Source organism: Pseudorasbora parva, chromosome 10 (assembly GCF_024679245.1).
Source record: "Pseudorasbora parva isolate DD20220531a chromosome 10, ASM2467924v1, whole genome shotgun sequence".
In the NCBI taxonomy this organism is placed as follows: Eukaryota; Metazoa; Chordata; class Actinopteri; order Cypriniformes; family Gobionidae; genus Pseudorasbora; species Pseudorasbora parva.
The window spans coordinates 37640991-37660736 of record NC_090181.1 but is presented as its reverse complement, the minus strand read 5'-3'; the positions used below and the strand labels follow the sequence as shown (position 1 = coordinate 37660736).

General features: G+C 39.3%; 1 protein-coding gene and 1 long non-coding RNA gene across 3 annotated transcripts in view; both read left to right on the top strand.

Annotated features, from left to right (window-relative positions):
• The window catches only part of kif6 (kinesin family member 6), a 340398-nt gene that overhangs the window by 12993 nt on the left and 307659 nt on the right, over positions 1-19746 (top strand). The window contains exon 2 of the mRNA XM_067456029.1: positions 17606-17709. Coding sequence (XP_067312130.1) covers positions 17606-17709 — 104 coding nt within the window. The remainder of the gene's footprint in view (positions 1-17605; positions 17710-19746) is intronic.
• LOC137090743 (uncharacterized) lies at positions 304-2814 on the top strand. 2 transcript variants are annotated; one of them, XR_010907962.1, is made up of 5 exons: positions 304-319; positions 822-862; positions 1084-1237; positions 1488-1573; positions 2274-2814. It is a non-coding gene; the product is annotated as an uncharacterized lncRNA (long non-coding RNA). The 2 variants fall into 2 exon arrangements; XR_010907961.1 differs by lacking the exon at positions 304-319 and having other exon boundaries at positions 711-862.

The following is a 19746-nucleotide window of genomic DNA, read 5'->3' as shown; positions in this document are numbered from 1 at the left end:
AATTTATTTTAAAAAGTATATTTATTCCAATAAATTGATTTTCTTTTATTTTTGAATTAATTTAAGTTTTACATAAGTAAAAAGTGTGAATGTTTTTGCAACTTATTATTACCTATCAAAAAAATGATTTCCCTGACCTTCACAATAAATTGTTTCTACAAAACTCTATTTAAGTGTTTATATCTAAAGTAAAACGTCACGACACGCCCACATGCTGCAGCAAAACAACGAACGAGATCGTTGCGCGTTGTCACCTGGCTGTACCGGACCAGTTTCGGGTTTCTGTGGAGTTTTGAGGATCTTACAACGTGCAACCGATGTAAGTATAGCTATTTACATTGCAAGTTAGGTTTTAGCCGAATGAGCACGCATTTTTTAACTAAAATGTAAAAGCGTCGCCTGTTTCAGACAGCATTAAGTTTGTCAGTTTTGCTGGCGCCGCATGAGGCCTACCGAAGGTCGTGAAATTAACAATAAAAGTTACGTTAACTGTTAGGTTTGTAGTTACTGTTATCCCCGCATGGCTGAAAAATATGAGGACATGACATAATATATTCCTGGTGTCTCTGCAACGTGGTATCATGAAAATTCGTAAATGTGTTGTTGTGTTGCAAAGCAGCTGTTTATGGACCTAGTCCCCTTCAACATTGTTTAATCAGTTTTTAAATGCTTTTACTTAATCTGTTTATATATTTGTCTGAAATATTTTGAAACCATTTGATCTAGTAAAAAGATTATATATTTATTTTGCGTTGCATTAACATCAATGATCCTGATATTTTCCTAAATAAACTTTTGTTTCATCTGTGTTGCTTCTTTAGAAGACCATCAAATCTATTGGGAGGAAAAGTTCATGGAGTAGGTAAGCTTTTTAGTAGGTTGAATTGAGATAAATGTTTCAGAGGTTTGTTGTTATCTGTCATTTTAAAGGAATTAAGGTAACCAAAAGTCAGTTATTGAGTGTCAGGAAAAAAGGAACGGAAAAAAAAAGTATCATCCCTTTCTGATTTTTGGATTGCATTAAAATGAAAGGTTGTCAATTCTTGTGTTCCAAATAACAGTTAAACAATTGATGTATTACAGGTAAATGAAGAATTCCGAAGGTGTGCTGCAGTTCCACTAGAATCAGTGTTTATGTCCCAGCTGGACAAGTACTCCAAAACTTCTCGACCTGTTTAGTGCGAAGGGTGGAGCGGTTGGTCAACGCATCAATAACTTGTTAATGGAACTGATACAGGTGAGGCAAAAGTGGTAACAATGTTGCAGGGGCATATTCATACAATAAGTACTTTATTCTCTTGTCTTGCCTATAGATGAATATTGCAAAAAACATTTTTGTTTACAGCTGCTAATTAATTTTAAATATAAAAGAAAGAAATATGCCGGTAAGCTCTGTTAAATAGGTAGTACAGACCCACACTGATAATTGCATTGTAGTTATATTGGCTGCTAGATTCAGTTTTTCATTATTCATTTGCCAACTATAGGATCCAAGTACCTCTGTGGTGAAGGAGAGACTCTGAGATGCGAAAACATGGGAGAGAGTGGGCAAGAGCTCATCTCTGACTACTATGTAAGTATTGTTTAAAAAGCATAGTTTTAATTTTTTTTGGGGGGAAGCATTTATTCCTCAGATATCAATCTTATGTCTGTCTGAGTTTAATACGGAGCTGGAGTTGAGGATTGGTTAGCTTGTCTAAGAACAAATACTATAATTGGGGTGGAAATGGCTTGTCTGATGGCTCAGTCAAAAGTTCAAAAACACACCTACAAACAACCAAATGTCTGCACAGGAACCAGTTATCAAAATTAATCTTTTAATTAGTCTAATCAAAATTAGTCTTCCAGTGGCTAGTAAACTTGATTTAAAATATACTGTCATATTTTTCAACTGCAGCTTCACAGAAGTAAAATCCTTGTTTACATGAATGCAGGAGTCATTAATTATCTGCTGATATAACTGTAAGAGTGGCATTTTCAGATACTTTTACTTAACCACACCTATGTGTTACCAGCTGAACCCCTCTCCCCTTTAAGGATTTAGGCCTTGGAGGTGACTTGTGTATGTGATTTAGTCTCGCAGGTTTGTTGTGTCAAGTGAGACTGTACTGAAAGTTGTACTATGAAGCCAGTTCAACAGGCCAGGCTTACTGTGCAGGAGCTGGCTCGACCAAACTTAAAACATTTTGTGAACTTTTAATGTGTGATTTTATTGAAGGCTTTTGAAGATTGTTCTCTGTTTCCATTTATTGTTCTGTTTATGTCTCATACAGGGAAAAACAGAGAGCAGTGTGCACAAGGACTTGCGCAATATGCAGATATATGTCTGTCGTGAACCAGATGCAGTGGGCATCATCGTTGAGGGAATCCTAGGGCATGTTGCCTGCTTCTGGGTATGACATATGCTCTGAACCTGCAGTATCCACCACAACTCTGCAAAACATCTGAGATGTTCCAAATACTTTTTGTGGGACTTGACACACTGCGCCCAAAACCTTCCTCTTGATTCATGACATTAAAAAACAAACTTCTGATTTAGTTGGTCAAATGCCAGCCTCACACTCACAAATGGCAATCTTGTGTTTTTCAGAAGATTGTTCTGAATGTTTAATTGTTAATTGGCTAGTAGAATATGGCACAGATTGTACTTAAAATGTGTTCTTGTATTAATTTATTATGTTTTAATAAATATGAAAAGGTAATGTACTGTACATTTTATGTATCGCTCAGGTGAAGAGTCACTGTATTTTAATGTCAGTGTTAAGAGTACACAGATTGAACTTTATAGGTGTTCAATGCTGCACTTAAAGATGAGGTCAGAAGTTTCTGTAATTTTTTATGTTACAAATGTTTACATTACCATTATTGTTACATTAAAATTGATTACAGAAAATGTACCCAATTGTTTATGACAGCTGTTATAGAGCAATAAACGTTGGAAACGAATACATCGCTTTCCTTATTTATTAACGTTATGGCAATGGTAACTAATTATTTAAAGTGGATTAAGAAATAATTTATCTAAATTAATGAGTAAATTAATTAATTAAAATAAAAACAATTTTTATTTTAAAATTTTACTTATTTTAACTAAGTATGATTTGGTCGATATGCTGCTCATTTACACAATGGTTAAACTCAAATGTTTTACTTTATCTTGTAGACTCTACTTAATTTTTTAGCATACAGTAAAATAGATAATACTGATTTTTACCAACTCAAAAAACCAAGAAGTTCACTAAACTTACAAAAAGTAGTTGGAAAATGTTGCCTTAATTTTTTTGAGTTTTATTTAAGTAACAGTTTTTACAGTGTACAGCATACCCGATCACTGCTAAATCAGCTAATGCCGCATACTTCTCAAACTTTATTGAATCCAATCACTCTAACCCTAAGATCTTGTTTTCTGTCATTCATTCTGTTTTAAACCCATCTGCTAAATTGTCTGTTGCCTCAGATGCTCTATGTGAAGACTTCCAGAGATTTTTTATTAACAAAATCACAACATTAAGGACTAGTATCTGCCCTAAATTAACTCTCCCCTCTATTATGCCGTGTACCTCCTGTGTTTGGGAGGCTTTTGTTCCTATTAACCTCCAGACACTGAAGGATGTGAGCTCCAAGCTCAAACCATCGTTCTGCCCAAATTATATCATTCACCCGAGATTTTTAAAATGAATCACCAACACGGTAGGTCCAGGTATGGTATCCCTTATTAAAGTAGCACTTGGCAACTTTTGCTCTCGGGGTCCCCCTACAGTTTGGAAAAAATAATGTCCTCAACTACTGTCGTAAGATCTGTCATCCTACAACAGGGGATGCCATCGCGTGTGCATTTGTTGACATGACAACCCTGATAGCCCTGAACTAGTGATGCGTGGGTCGTCTCATAACCCGCGGACCCCGTATGTCTATATGGTGCGGGGCAGGTTGTAAAAATATATATACAGTGGTGCAGTGTAGGCCAAATAACTTCATAAAAGTGGTGCCGCGGGTTGGTGGAGCACTTATAGTTAACCTGAACACTGCAGGAGGAGTTCACATTGCAGGTGTTCTTCTGGCGGCGAGTGTGAAATGTCTTCATCCCAGGTAACGTTACAGTCAGTGGCATATGTTTCAGCATGTCATATGAATATAATTTCATGGGTTTTATTTTTTCAAACGCCAAATAATCACGATGCTCACGTTTACAAGCTAGCGTCATTATAGTAGTCTATTGGTTACCGTTTTACAGAATCTATATGATACTTCAGTTCAATGTTTGAGTGGTAGGTAATCACTGTAACAAGCATGACAGCATCGGTCGGACACGCCTCCTTCAGCTCACGGCGACGAGCAAACGCTGGTCCAATGTTGATCCTGGTCCTGCCTTTAATCCCATCACTTTTTCGTTACCTCTTATTGCTTTACTCCAACAAAACCTTTTCTTTCTTATTTGTCTCTGCTGCTTTGGACATGACTATATTATCCAACGAACAAAGTTGGGCTCGCACGTCCGAATTTAAGGAAGTGTGGGTGTTGGTGGAAGTGACGTATATGCCGTAAAGCAGTCGAATTTTGTAGTTCTTTTTGTTCTTGGGTTACTACCCGAAACCCGAAGTTTAAAAGTACGATTAAAAACGATACAGACCCCATCAGGCTATGGCAGACGTGTCATTCAACCTATTGTAAGTCGATTTATCATCACAAGAGTCTTAAAAAATATATTATGAAGGTTGAAAAGTTACCTAGTGCTGCTTTAACAAGTGTCTTGGCACCGGATCTGTTCTGGCCAATCTTAAAGTAGCTACGATCAGTCTTTTGCTCAAGAAGCCTTCACTGGATCCTTCTGTTTTAAAAAATTACCGGCCGATCTCTGTCCTACCTTTCATCTCCAAGTTATTGGAGAAAATCGTGTTGGATCAGCTCCAACACTTTTTATCTAATAACTCTATGAGGTCTTTCAATCTGGGTTTAGGACTGCCCACAGCACTGAGTCCGCTCTCCTGTGAGTGCTAAATGACATTTATCTCTCCACTGACTGTGGAGACACTGTGGTTCTAGTTCTACCAGAAAGACTCAGGAGATAGAATGATGAATGAAGCATACATTTATTGACAGCCCAGCAAGCATAATAAAGTTTTGGCATAGGCCCCGTCCATAGTTTATAATCCGAGGGTAGCGGATCAGCATATTCCTGCCTGAAGATGAAGGCAGGGGCGCAGCCGACCCCCCTTTGGAGGTATGGACGGAACCATCCTGGTGGTGGTGGGGAGGATGGAGGTTATTGTCGCATCGGCATCTTCAAACTCAAACGTGTAATTACGACCTTTATACAGAAAATATGAAGACGTGATTGGACAGAGATTAGGTTAATAAGTGACGAAGTGATTAAGTCTTCCTGGCAGAACTTAAGCTGAAGCTTCCATTTCTTCTAGATCTGTCAGCGGCTTTTGACACCGTTGACCACCCTACTCTGTTAGCAAGACTGGAGATGTGGGTGGGCATAAAAGGCTCTGTCCTGTCATGGTTTCAGTCTTACCTTATTGACAGAAAGTTTTTAGCAAAAATGGGAAACTTCTCCAGCTCCATGGCACCCCTGAGATGTGGTCTTCCACAGGGCTCTATTTTGGCTCCCTCTCTATTTTCTCTCTACATGCTACCGCTGGGCACAATTTTTAGGAAACACAGTATATCTTTCCACTTTTACGCAGACAACACCAAAATTTACATTCCAATCACGTGCAATAATCCTACAGCACTACACTCTCTTCATCTATGCTTAAAGGAGGTGAAGACTTGGCTAGCTCAAAATTTCCTATCCCTTAATGATGATAAGACTGAGGTCATTATTTTCAGCCCAAGTGAAAGGTCCCAGTACACATGCCCAGACTTGGGGAGTCTATCTCCCTTTAAATCTACAGGAGTGCGGAACTTAGGTGTTCTTGTTGACCAGTCTTTAAAGTTTGATAAACACATCTCATCTGTAGTCTCATCTGGTTTCTACCAACTTCGCTTACTATCTAAAATCAAAGGCTTTCTCACTCCTATAACTTTAGAAATGGCGGTTCATGCTTTCATCACGTGTTGACTGGATTATTGCAACTCACTATATTGCGGTATATCAGATTCTCAAATCTCCCGTCTTCAATTAATCCAAAATGTGGCGGCAAGACTCATCCATAATTGTTGCAAATATGATCATATCTCTCCCATCCTCAGATCTTTACATTGGTTACCAGTCCGGCAGAGAATAGATTTCAAAATTCTTCTCTTCGTCTTCAAATCTTTACACAACCTAGCACCGGTTTATCTCTCTGAACTTATTCATCCGTACATTCCGTCCAGAAGTCTCAGATCCCACGACCAGGCGCTGCTGGTAGTCCCTCGTGTCAGACTTAAGCGTAGAGGGGAGCATGCTTTTGCGGTGGCAGGGCCTCGTCTGTGGAACACCATGCCTCTGGAGATCAGAACTGCTCCCAACCTCTCTGTTTTTAAGTCTCTGGTCAAAACGTATCTATTCTCGTTAGCATATTGGTTAATTATCTTAGACTGTTCTTATTTTTTTACATTTGCGTCTTGATTCTATACTTAATCTTAGCTTAGTTGTTCTCTATGTTCTTGTATGTTTCGCTGCTTTTATTTTTATATGCTTGCTCTGTAAAGCACATTGGTCTGTCTTGCGGCTGTTTAAATGTGCTATATAAATAAATGAACTTGAACTTGAACTTTATAATGAAAAATTGCTATAATAAGCTTCAAAGGTTTGTAAAGTATTTGTATGAAATATCTTTATGAAAATAAAATTTAAGTTGGCCTTGGAGCAATCTAGAAATGCACTACAGCTAAAGCCACAAGTCTGAACATGTTATTTCAAATCTGAAGATGATAAGTCTAAAACTCTGAATTTTATTAAATGTTTTACAAAATCATGTCATGTGATTTTATTTTGAGATTTCTCTAAAACATCAACTGATGTTTATTGCCATTTCATTTAGTGTATTGCCTCTATTGTTTTGAGGTGCAAACTGTCCCATTCAGTTTGTTTCCCCAGCACACATTCACACCTCTGCAGCCCGGTTATGGCATTAATTATTATTCCTTTGTCTGCATTGTAATTACTAACGACTCTCTATTCAAACTATTCTATTCAAACAATTTCTAATCAAACTTCTCAATTCACCTTCTCTGAGACTCTATCAAATGCATTTCTTGCAAATAAACATTTCAGTCGTTTTACATTTCAAAAATGTTCATAAAAATAAAGAATTTGCTCTGTGGCAGGTGCATTTTAGGGCAAGCTAGCATGTTAGCTTAGCACACCAGCAAAACAACAATTTATAAGATCAAAATCATGTTTTATTCAAAACTTGCTTCATATCACTTTATACTTTATAAGTTGAGTGTTTTATATTACCATCTGTGATCTCATGTAACTTTGGGTCAAAAAATCTGACAGAAAATACACAATGATAAAAGCTATGTCGAATAGCATTGCATTGTTGTTATTATTGCCAAAGGACCTTGCTAATTATAGGCCGATCTCAAACCTCACCTTCCTGTCAAAGGTTCTAGAGAAGGAAGGCGCCTCTCAGCTCCACAACCATCTAAAAAATAGCAACTTATTTGAGATATTTCAATCAGGCTTTCGCTCGGCCCACAGAACCGAAACAACTCTGCTTAGAGTGACCCTTCTAATGACCGCTGATTCAGGATCACCCTCACTGCTCATTCTCCTCGACCTATCAGTAGCATTTGACACCATGGACCATATCATCCTCCTGGACTGCCTCCACAATACCATTGGACTATCTGAAGCACCACTGCAGTGGTTTCAGTCCTACCTTTCTGACAGGACCGAGCATGTTATTTTGGGAGAATGTGAGTCCAGGCTGCTCCCTGTTACATGTGGTGTTCAGCATGGGTCGGTTCTCAGCCCAATCTTATTCATCCTCTACATGCTTCCTCTCGGCCCTGTCATAGGCAGACATGGACTATCTTTTCATTGTTATGCTGATGACATGCAAGTTTATATCAAAACTGCCCGAGCTCCTCCACAACTCTGTCATGACTCACCACATGTCTTGAGGAGATAAAACATGGACGGAAACTAACTTCATCCAGCTGAACTTCAAGGTACTACTGGTTGGCACCCCTCATCAGGTCCACTCCTCTCCCTTATCCCAGCTCATCTTTACGGCCAGGTCATCACTTCCTCCTCCTCAGTTACAAATCGAGGGGTTCGGTTTGACCCACAGCTGACCGTCAATGACCACATTAAGCACATTTGTAAAACTTCCTTCCATCACCTTCGAAACATCTTCATACTCTATCCCCTTTTAACCTTTCCTGATGCAGAGAAACTTGTCCATGCCTTTGTCTCCACCAGGCTGGACTACTAGGCATGGACTCTTCAGTGGGATTTCTGGCAGAAATATCCAGATGCTTCAATACATCCAGAACAGCGCTGTCAGAGTCCTTATGAGAGTTCATAAATATGATCACATAACTCCCATCCTACACTTATTGCACTGGCAGGAAGCCAGTGATGGGGTGGGGCAGGCTGGTCTGGATGAAAGGGGGCAAAAACTGTCTAAGGAGGATGTTAGAGTGGAGCAAAGAGTTTCAGTAGCACTATTAGCATCCAGTGCTGAGAACTGAGCAGGTGGAGGGAGTGAAGATGAAACCATAGTGGATAGGCGAAAGGGAGAGAGTGAGCGTAGATTACGCCGAAAGGTAATCTGTGTAGGAGTATGTGTTGTATCAGGAGTCAGTATGAGGTTAAGAGTGATGAGAAAGTGGTCTGAGGTGTGTAATGGAGTAACTAAAGTGTTGTCCGTGGAGCAGTTGCGTGTGTAGACGAGGTCTAATTGGTTACCTGATCTGTGAGTAGCCGTAGTAGATACTAACTTAAGGTCAAATGAAGTCAGTAGAGTGCTGAAGTCTGTGGCTAGGTGTTTATCAAGACGGATGTTGAAGTCACCAAGCAGAATCAGTGGAGTGCCATCCTCAGGGAAGCTAGAAAGTAACACATCCAACTCCTCCACAAAGTTACCGAGGTGACCTGGAGGACGATAGACCACTACCACATGGATTTTAACAGGGTGAGTAATAGTGATTGAGTGCGATTCAAATGAACTGGCCGGTAGAGATGGTAAGATTGGTAAATTTCCAATCATTTGAGATAAGCAAACCAGTACCCCCACCCCTCCCAATAGGAAGAGGAGTGTGTGAAAAAGTTAAATTGGTTGAGAGGGCTGCAGGAGTGGCAGTGTCCTCTGGTTTGATCCAGGTTCTCATTCTCATTCTGAGAATGAGTCCCAATAGATGAAATAAAGTCTGCTTTGTTTACAGCAGACTGGCAATTCCAGAGACCCATTGGAATAGAGAGTAAAGTAGCAGAGGATGTTAGGATATAGTGCAAATTATTAGGATTGCGGCGTCTCGTGCGTACAGAGCGTGATTTACGAGTGTTAGTAGTAATAGTTGAGATTTAAAAGCACATGGTGAATACAGATCAGAGAAAAGGCCAGATAGGAATTAGAAAAGAACCGAACACAAATAATGAAAAGGAAGATGATACTCAAGTGGCTTGCCGGGGTCCTTGCTCGGGAGGAGTTGCACAGGGAAGAGTTGAAGTCTTTACACTCGTCGGTCTTGCACAGGGAAGAGTTGAGGTCTTTACACTCGTCGGTCTTCACACAAATAGGGCTTCACGCTGCCGCGGACTATCACGCTTTTTATACTCACCTGAGTATCGTTATTGAAAGCAGCTGGGAACACCCCAACAAACGCTCACTCACAACGTGGCAATGACCAAACAAATGCTAACTCCCACACACACCGCGAGAATACACCAAAACTAATAATACACACCACTGCACTACACAGACACACTTATCCAACAACAAATGAACAAACAATCAAATGAGAAAAGTTACAAACACTTACAGAGTAGTTGTCTATCAGTCAATCAATGCTTCACCTCTAGCCAAATGCTACAAACACATGAGGCTTTTACAGTTTTTCTCAATTGCTAAAACACTAAAACCCATCGGCTGAACAAATTTCTCAGTTGCCTGAACTCATTTAGCTAATTGTGCAGTCTGTTGTCAATACCTTAAACCATTTCACATCATAAAACACAATTTGCAGATCTCACTTAGACTTTTCAGCAAAACTCTAAACACATTCTCATTGTCAAGACACATACTGCTCTCTAATGCACATGCCATTCATACGGGTTAACACAAGTGGCAACAATCAAATACAAATGGAGAACACAATGTCATTGATTGAACACAACCACTCAAAACTGATTTAACCTGTTTCAAATGATGAGACAACCAATATAAGTACAGTGCATTGTAGGCTGTATACTGTACAATGAACAAATCATATTGCCCTGAACATGTTGCTTTCCATTTGTTTACAGTAGGCTACTGACTGCTCAATAGATTTTGACTGGTTGCAGTTTCATATCAACAAAGAACGAGTTTGTGAGATGCAGAGAACAGTACTGTAAAAATCAGCCTAATCTAATGAAAATGCATATCTATAGCACAGATTGTATTTATCGTGCGATTTATATGCCAAAAGGAGTTTTTATGTGCATATGTTACACATGCAGTTTTCGTGTGTATATGATATGTACTTTATATTGTGTTATGTGCACGTACTCCAAACAACTCAACCTACCCAATAGGGTGACAATGCAAATCATATGCACTAAAAAAAAAATAATTGTGCCGTATAAATCGCACAATAAATACAATATGTGATGTAAATGCATTTCATGAGAATGAGTTGGTAAAAATAGGGCTACAAGCAAGAGGAAGAACAAAAAAATGCAAAGCAAAGCAGAGTAGGAATAATTTCGGATCAATTTTGAGCTACTATGATCACAAGGCAATGACAGAAAAATATGAAATTTGTTTTCAGATTAAAAATGTACTTCTGCCCGAGAACTGTTTTGAACAATGTGTTTTCTATTTTTTGCTGTATTGTTTACTGATTGCTTGATAGTGTTTCTCATTTTGATCACTTTGTTTATGATTTGAGAGCAGTGTTTGATTTTGAACACAGGTAAAACTGTTTTGAGGCGAAAGTTTCATTTTGCAAGAGAAGTCAGAGGTTTTGTGAATAGTGCTTGAAGAGGAGGTTTTGTGTTTAATGGTTTCAGAAAATGGAGCAAGGTTTCAGAAATAGTGTTTTAGCAATTGAGAAAAACTGTAATACCTCGCTGGCCACGCCCCCAACAAACGCTCACTCACAATGTGGTAATGACCAAACAAATGCTAACTCCCACACACACCATGAGAATACACCAAAACTAATAATACACACCACTGCCAGACACACGTATCCAACAACAAATGAACAAACAATCAAATGAGAAAAGTTACAAACACTTAATGCTTCACCTCTAGCCAAATGCTACAAACACATGAGGCTTTTAATACCTTGCTGGCCACGCCCCCAACAAACGCTCACTCACAACGTGGCAATGACCAAACAAATGCTAACTCCCACACACACCGCGAGACTACACCAAAACTAATAATACACACCACTGCGCTACACAGACACACTTATCCAACAACAAATGAACAAACAATCAAATGAGAAAAGTTACAAACACTTACAGATTAGTTGTCTATCAGTCAAACAATGCTTCACCTCTAGAATGCGAATTTTAGCAGGCAACCTTCCCAAAATAACACATTTTACCCCCTGTAATGTATGTTCGTGTGTGGGCATGAAGTTAGAAGACGGGGGCGGCGAGACTGGGACGGCACTCTTTATTATAGTAAACACTCTAAAACATAAAGTACACCCACGCCGCTTTCTGATTGGCAACATCTCTTTCTCGATCAAAACTCAGTCCTCTCAATGGCCCTCATTTATCAAAAGTGCGTACACCATATTTCCAGCGTACACCTTGCGTACACCCAAACCCAAGGTGACTTTGAGATTTATCAATATGGACGTTGGCGTACGGCACGCTCAAATCCTACGTCAGCTCAGGAGGTGGTGTACGCACGTTTGAGTTAGTGGGAAAATGCGCAGAAAAGCAATTCCTAACACCACAAAACGCACTGGCAAGATATGCTATATGATCCACTGTTAAAAACCACAACAACAACATTCAGTGTTTATTTTTGTGCAACATGAACGTCAATGTTTAATTTGTGTGACTTTACCAAAGCGTTTGATTTGTAGGCATATGTATTCCTCCTGTCGCGAGCCTGTGCGCTTTATCTGACGTTTCAGGCCCGCCTGGCCCGGCAGCTGCGCACGCACTGGGACTAAAATAATTCAGACTGACAAAATAATAAAAATGACCTTCTTCTTTTAATTAATAATAAAATAAATAAAAACGACACTCTTCTTCTGAATAACAAGCGTCATTAAGAATAATAATCATAATAATAATAAGAATCTTACAAATCGTCATGTAATTATTAATGTGAATGAATCTTACTCCACATCACATCATCATCACTATTTTACACCCCAATACATGTGCCGTGATACGAAATTAAATGCTAATTTTTTCAAAACGTGTTGTAAAATAATGCAGTGATGGTAATTTATCATCCAAACAGCTATTTAAACTGCTGGAGTGCGCTTCTCAACCTCCACACTATAACAGTACTCGTTATTTGTGTCCATATTTTGTTTTTGTAGGTGCCAATTCCACTCTTTAAACTCCCAAATAAAACAATTTCGGGGTTTTTTTCCACTTCCCTGGTGATGGTCTCGATGGACGCGTCTCAATCATCTCACTAGTTCAGTAGTCAGGGCACTGATCAGGGAGTCAGCCCATTGACTTATGTTCTAATCAGTGCCCTGACTAGTGGAGTAGTGAGATGATTGAGCGCGCCCGATCTCCAAGTCGGAGAAGTTCCACTTCTTTGCCGTCTTCTGTTTGTCCATGGCGTAAAATGAGGGCGTGGGGGAGGCGGAGACTTGAATATATAGGGGCGTGTTATTCTAATGACGATCGTTTTCAGCCGCGGAATTTATCAAGGGCAGGTATTGCGTACACCTGGATTGCAGAGGTGCGCACAGCTTCATAAATCAGGCGATGAGAGGAGTATAAGCATAATCTTACGCCAACATATACACCCGTTTCTACGCAAGATTGATAAATGAGGGCCAATGTGTGGTGCAGAAGCAACAGTCTCAGTCCTTAACTGTATCCCAAAGTGAAGTGCGCGCACTTAGAAGGCCGCATTTGAAGTGCGATTACGTCATAGAGGCACTAGGAAGGCTGTCCCAATGTGAAGTCTGCACCCTCTGAAGGCCGCAATTGAAGTGCGATTACGTCTCAGCGGCACTACGAAGTAGGGATGGGACGATACACTTAAACTCACGATACGATGCACCTCGATATGCCAGGGTTACGATACGATACGTCACGATACGATATCAATGTTTATTTTTTTCAAATCTGTGATTTTTTTTTTTACCACCAAAGTAATGTCGAAAAGGTAGGATTTTTCTCTTTTTTTGCATTTTGGTTCTATGTTGTTTAAAAAAAAAAGAAGAATTTTTAGAAGTCCGTGACCACATCTTAAACAGGGGTGCCAATAATTGTGGAGGGCACTATAGGGCTGTCAATCGATTAAAATATTGAATCGCAATTAACTGCATGAGTCATGAGTTAACTCGATTTTAAATCGCACCTTTTTAGCAATTGTAAATGTATCTTAAATTAAGTTTAAATTAAGTTTTTAATACTCTAATCAACATAGGTATGGACAAATATGCATGCTTTATGGAAATGTACATTTATTATTAGTGAAACCATACTTATTCAATTATAATCAATACAGTATGAAGACTAGACATATCAAAGGTCATAGATATGTTTATCTAAGAAATTGTTCTCTTAAGCCTAAACTTAAAAATAATGAGTAAGTAACTGTTAGTGATTTCTCTCATTTTAAGAAAAGGGAGTTTTTACACTGGCAGTTTAATTCAGTACAGGGCAAAGTTTGTATGAAAAATTGTTAATGTGTACCAGAGAGCGAACCAGAACCACACCATACCTGGAGGAGGTCCATATTACACGAGTAGGAATATAGTGCGGCCCCTTTAAGAGATCCGCATTTCCTGTTGAACTGCCGGTATTTTGCGCGTGCGCGCCGAACTGGGCCGCGATTCACGTGGACAGTGTGAAGAACACGGACTCGGGAGCGCGCTTGTTCAGGAAAGTAACCTGTGCATTCGTTTTAGCCGATTGTAATGTATTTAGTTCAATAAAACAGGTGTACTGTAAGCGGTGATGGTGTTAATGATTTACCTCAGACATGAGCGAGAGTGAGCTGCAGTGCATCGCGCTCAGACTGCAGAGAATGTGCTCAGTGAAAAAACGCCCTTTTCTTTCTGGAGTCTAATAAAAGTTAAACAGAAAATATGGTAGTTTATGTAGGCAATAACTGCATTTTTGGTTTAGAATATTATTGCTAATGTCAACCCTTTTCTTTCCCTATTAATGTTTGCTGCTGCACCCCACCCTCATATACCCAAATCATGCAGCAGTGCCATCTATCTTTATTTTGCGATACATTTTTTTCGACCTCGATGCGTTTCGTCACGTTTTGTATCGCGATATTTTGTCAAACGATATTTCGTCCCATCCCTACTACGAAGGCTGTCCCAAAGTGAAAGCTGCACCTCTGAAGGCCGCATTTGAAGTGCGATTGCGTCACAGCGGTGCGACGAAGGCTGCCGCAATTCATGAGCGACTTCAAAATGCGCCCTTCGGTTCTCAGGCAAAGGAAGGGTACAGCAGATGGAACCTTCCCACAATTTCACAGCCTACCCTATCCCAGAATTCATAGCACACTGGTGGTCCGCATTCAGATTTCCCAGTTAAAGACGGTATAGCGGTCAGTAACTCAAGTGTAGCCTGGATACTATTGAACACAACAGCGCAAGCGCTTGAAGTAAATAAAACGTTTAGTTAATTCGCACAATTCCCAGTTCCCTGCCCTGAGCAACCAAGATAAAGTTTAATTTCCCAATTTTTAGTTAAAACTAAACTTCTTGCCTAAACTTCTTCATTGTCATGACAACCGCCTGTCAGCAGAGTCAATGTCAGTGAGCGGCGCGAGAATCATCTTCTAGGAATAGATGTTTTAAGCTAATTAAAAACAAAGTCTAACGTTACCATTAAAGTAAAAGAGCCCTATACTCACATTGTCAAGCAAACCACCAAAACAAAATTGTTGTGTGTACTCTTTAGTTTTGACGTTTGCTGTTTGTAATATTCCTTTGAAGACTGGATCAGAGACTGGCAGATTATGCTGCAACATTTCCCTCAGCTACACTAACGCTTAACGTTAACGCAGTCGGCGTCACTACTGTGATTGTGCATTGCTACATTATATTCCAAATATAATCTCTTTGTGAATGATATTTGCTGATATATCTACTGTCCTAACTGAAACGCTTAGTTGTTCATTTGTTGTGCCTGCTGCAATGTTACTTTCTGGCTCTTTGAAAAAACTTTCCTGTGGTGATCTACCCGTAATAATTCATAATTTCATTATAACATTTGTTCCAGTTGGCCCAATTTTATTAAGAAATATAAAAAACTAGTCTACCGCAACCTACTAGTAAGCCACATAATTATGACAATCAAAGCGTGATATAGCAGGCAGAGGAAATCAAAAATTCCTTTTTTTTATTATGAGTTGTATTTCATTGTTTATTATTTCATTTTTTAAATTAATTTATAATGCTTTGTTAAAACTGTAGTTTTAAAAGAGTAGGCTGATGTTCAAATCATTGTTTTTGCTTGATTTTAATTCCTGTGTTACAGCATAAATTATGTTGTCATTTACAAAATATTAATATAATGCAACGTGATAAAAAGGTGACCTTGAAATTGGTATTATGCGAGCCGGGGAAATTTTTGGATGCACGTAAATTTTGGGCTGGTGCACCCTGCTGTATGCACACATGCTGGAATAAACAATCTTTGCCAGTGTTGTAAAAAAAAAAAAAGAAGAAAAGAATTATATATTATATATATATATAGCATTGAGTCCTTACATTAAAAAAAATAATACAGTTTTTCTCAATTGCTAAAACACTAAAACCCATCGGCTGAACAAATTTCTCAGTTGCCTGAACTCATTTAGCTAATTGTGCAGTCTGTTGTCAATACCTTAAACCATTTCACATCATAAAACACAATTTGCAGATCTCACTTAGACTTTTCAGCAAAACTCTAAACACATTCTCATTGTCAAGACACATACTGCTCTCTAATGCACATGCCATTCATACGGGTTAACACAAGTGGCAACAATCAAATACAAATAGAGAACACAATGTCATTTAATGAACACAACCACTCAAAACTGATTTAACCTGTTTCAAATGATGAGACAACCAATATAAGTACAGTGCATTGTAGGCTGTATACTGTACAATTAACAAATCTTATTGCCCTGAACATGTTGCTTTCCATTTGTTTACAGTACTGACTGCTCAATAGATTTTGACTGGTTGCAGTTTCATATCAACAAAGAACGAGCTTGTAAGATGCAGAGTACAGTACTGCAAAAATCAGCCTAATCTAATGAAAATGCGTATCTATAGCACAAATTGTATTTATCGTGTGATTTATGTGCCAAAATGAGTTTTTATGAGCATATGTTACGCAGTTTTCGTGTGCATATGATATGTACTTTATATTGTGTTATGTGCACATACTCCAAACAACTAAACCTACCCAATGGGGTGACAATGCAAATCATATGCACATAAAAAATAATTGTGCCGTATAAATCGCACAATAAATACAATTTGTGATGTATATGCATTTCATGAGAATGAGTTGGTAAAAATAGGGCTACAAGCAAGAGGAAGAACAAAAAATTGCAAAGCAATGCAGAATAGTAATAATTTCTGATAAATTTTGAGCTACTATGATGAAACATGTTTTCATTCATCACAAGACAATGACAGAAAAATATGAAATTTGTTTTAAGATTAAAAATTTACTTTTGCCTGAGAACTGTTTTGAACAATATGTTTTCTATTTTTTGCTGTATTGTTTACTGATTGCTTGATAGTGTTTATCATTTTGATCACTTTGTTTATGATTTGAGAGCAGTGTAACACAGGTACACAGGTAAAACTGTTTTGAGGCGAAAGTTTCATTTTGCAAGAGAAGTCAGAGGTTTTGTGAATAGTGCTTGAAGAGGAGGTTTTGTGTTTAATGGTTTCAGAAAATGGAGCAAGGTTTCAGAAATAGTGTTTTAGCAATTGAGAAAAACTGTAAAAAACAATGGACATGTGAGCTCCATGTGGAACGGAGAAGGTCAATCATAAACAGACTAAATGTTTTTTCCCCCCTTAAACCAACTCTCAAGCAAAGTCTTATAGTTGTGTAAGGTGTAAATAAATGTTGTTTATATTTATTTAACAAATATATGTGTTATAATCATGTTATTTTGTGTTATATATTATATATATATATATATATATATATATATATATATATATATATATATATATATATATATATATATATATATATATAATCATGTATCATTTTAATTTAAATATTATGTGTACTCATGCTTAAGCATCCTCTTTGCAGGGGTTCTTTGTGGACTGTGAGGAGCAGAGTAGTTTGGAGTTTGTGGTTCCCAGAGACTTGGCAGATGGTTTCATCAACAATAAGAAGGAAAACTTCAAATTCAGGTGATGTGTAGTAAAAGATAGAGATAGATTTAATATTATGGAATTATAATGTTGATTTGCTATTAATATCTTTGCAAGCTTAATACAGTTTAATTTTGCTTTTGAAGGGCATACTTTCTGTGCCCAATTGGATAGAAACATTAACATTTTTCTCTGAAAATCTATTTTTTTAATTCTTATTATTTTCAAACATCAATATGTTTTGTGTGCACTTAATTTCCATGTATTTCACCAGTGGTAGCAGGATTCTGAAACATGCAACTTGACAGCAACTTTCTCCAGTTTTTTTATTCACAAGTGCAAGTAACACAGAGAAGTTTACCTATCACAGGATTTTAAAAAGCATCCTACATTCTCTTTGCTCATTGCTGACTCTGTTACAATACAGAAGGGATCATGCTGAAGACAGGTACTTCTGAGAGAGTCCAAGAGGTAAGCATAAAGGGATGTCTTGATGCGAATGAGTCTAGAGTGCGTGGGAGTGTTTTTAGTGCTGCTGGTGATTGCTGTACTGATGGGATGCAGGTGTGTGTGATCAGTACTCAGGTGAAGGAGTGCACTGCACTGACACAGCCTGATGTCCCTGGTTGACAGCCAGACCTTATATCCTGGTTGGTAAGCTGGAGCATCGGACAAACAAAGGTCGGCTGTCATTCTGGATCTGCACAGTGCCCGTTGAAGCTGGTGGTGTGCTGAGTCCAAGACCCCCTCACTCTCTCGGAACCAGTAGTCAACCGCTGGCACATCCGACGGTTCCCCGGACCAGGGGAACAATGAGGGTTGGTAACCAAGTACACACTGGAAGCGGGTGAATCCGGTGGTGGGTTACCGAAGGGAGTTCTGTACATACTCTGCCCAGTCCAGGAACTGGCTACAGGAGTCCTGGTGTTTATGACAGAAGGTACAGAGGAAGTGCCCGGTCTCTGTGATCTTCCGTGCCGTCTGCCCCTTCGAGTGTGGATGGTATCCAGCTGACAGTCAGACCTAGGTGAGAAAAGAAGGCTTTCCATACCCCTTGAAGTGAATTGCCACCCTCTATCCAACACAATATCCTCTGGAATTCCATAGTATCTGAAGATATGATTGAACATAAGTTCAGCAGTCTCCATGGCTGTGGGCAAACCTCCTAAAGGAATCAGACGATATGAAGATTTGAAGATCTGTCAACAATCACTAAGATGCAGGTACAGTTATCAGGAACAGGGAAGTCAGTGATAAAATCTACTCCTAGGTGTGTGACCAGGATCTGTTGGGAACGGGCAGACGCTGTAGTTTACCGGAGGAAAGATGCCAAGGGCTCTTGGAGAGGGCACATTCCTTGCATCCCTGCATGTACCTTCTGACGTCAGCTGCCATATTCGGCCACCAGAAGCGCTCTTTCAGCAGCAAGAGGGTTTCATTGACCCCAGGGTGGCCAGTGCCCAAAGATGTGTGGGATGTGTGGATGAGAGGAGTGCGTTGTTTCCGGGTTATGTATAGCAAACCTGGGGGACAACTCGGCTGAGTGTTGGTGGAGGCATTGGAGAAGGGCAGGGTCTCTTCAGACCACACAATATAACTCATGAAGAGTTTCGCAGGCAAAATGGGCTCAGATTCCTCTGACTTTTTGTCTGGACTTTAGAGACGGGATAATGTGTCAGCCTTAATATTCCTCACTCTTGGGTGATAGGAGATTGTGAAATTGAAGTGGGTAAAGAACAATGCCCAATGTTCCTGTCGTGGATTTAATCGCTTGGCTTCTCTGAGATACTCCAGATTCTTATGGTCAGTTAGAACCAGAAATGGATGTTGGGCACCCTCCAACCAATGCCTCCTCAAGAGCTAGCTTGATGGTGAGAAGCTCTCTGTAGCTGATGTTGTAGTTGACCTCTGTCAGGTTAACTTTGCGGGAGAAGAAGGCACATGGATGGAGTCTACCTGGGTTCCCCTGCTGCTGGGCCAAAACCGCTCCCACTCAAGGTGGTCGAGGTGTCTGCCTCAACAACAAAGGGTTTCTCGGGTCTAGATGAACAAGGAGGGAATCAGTGGTGAAGGCTT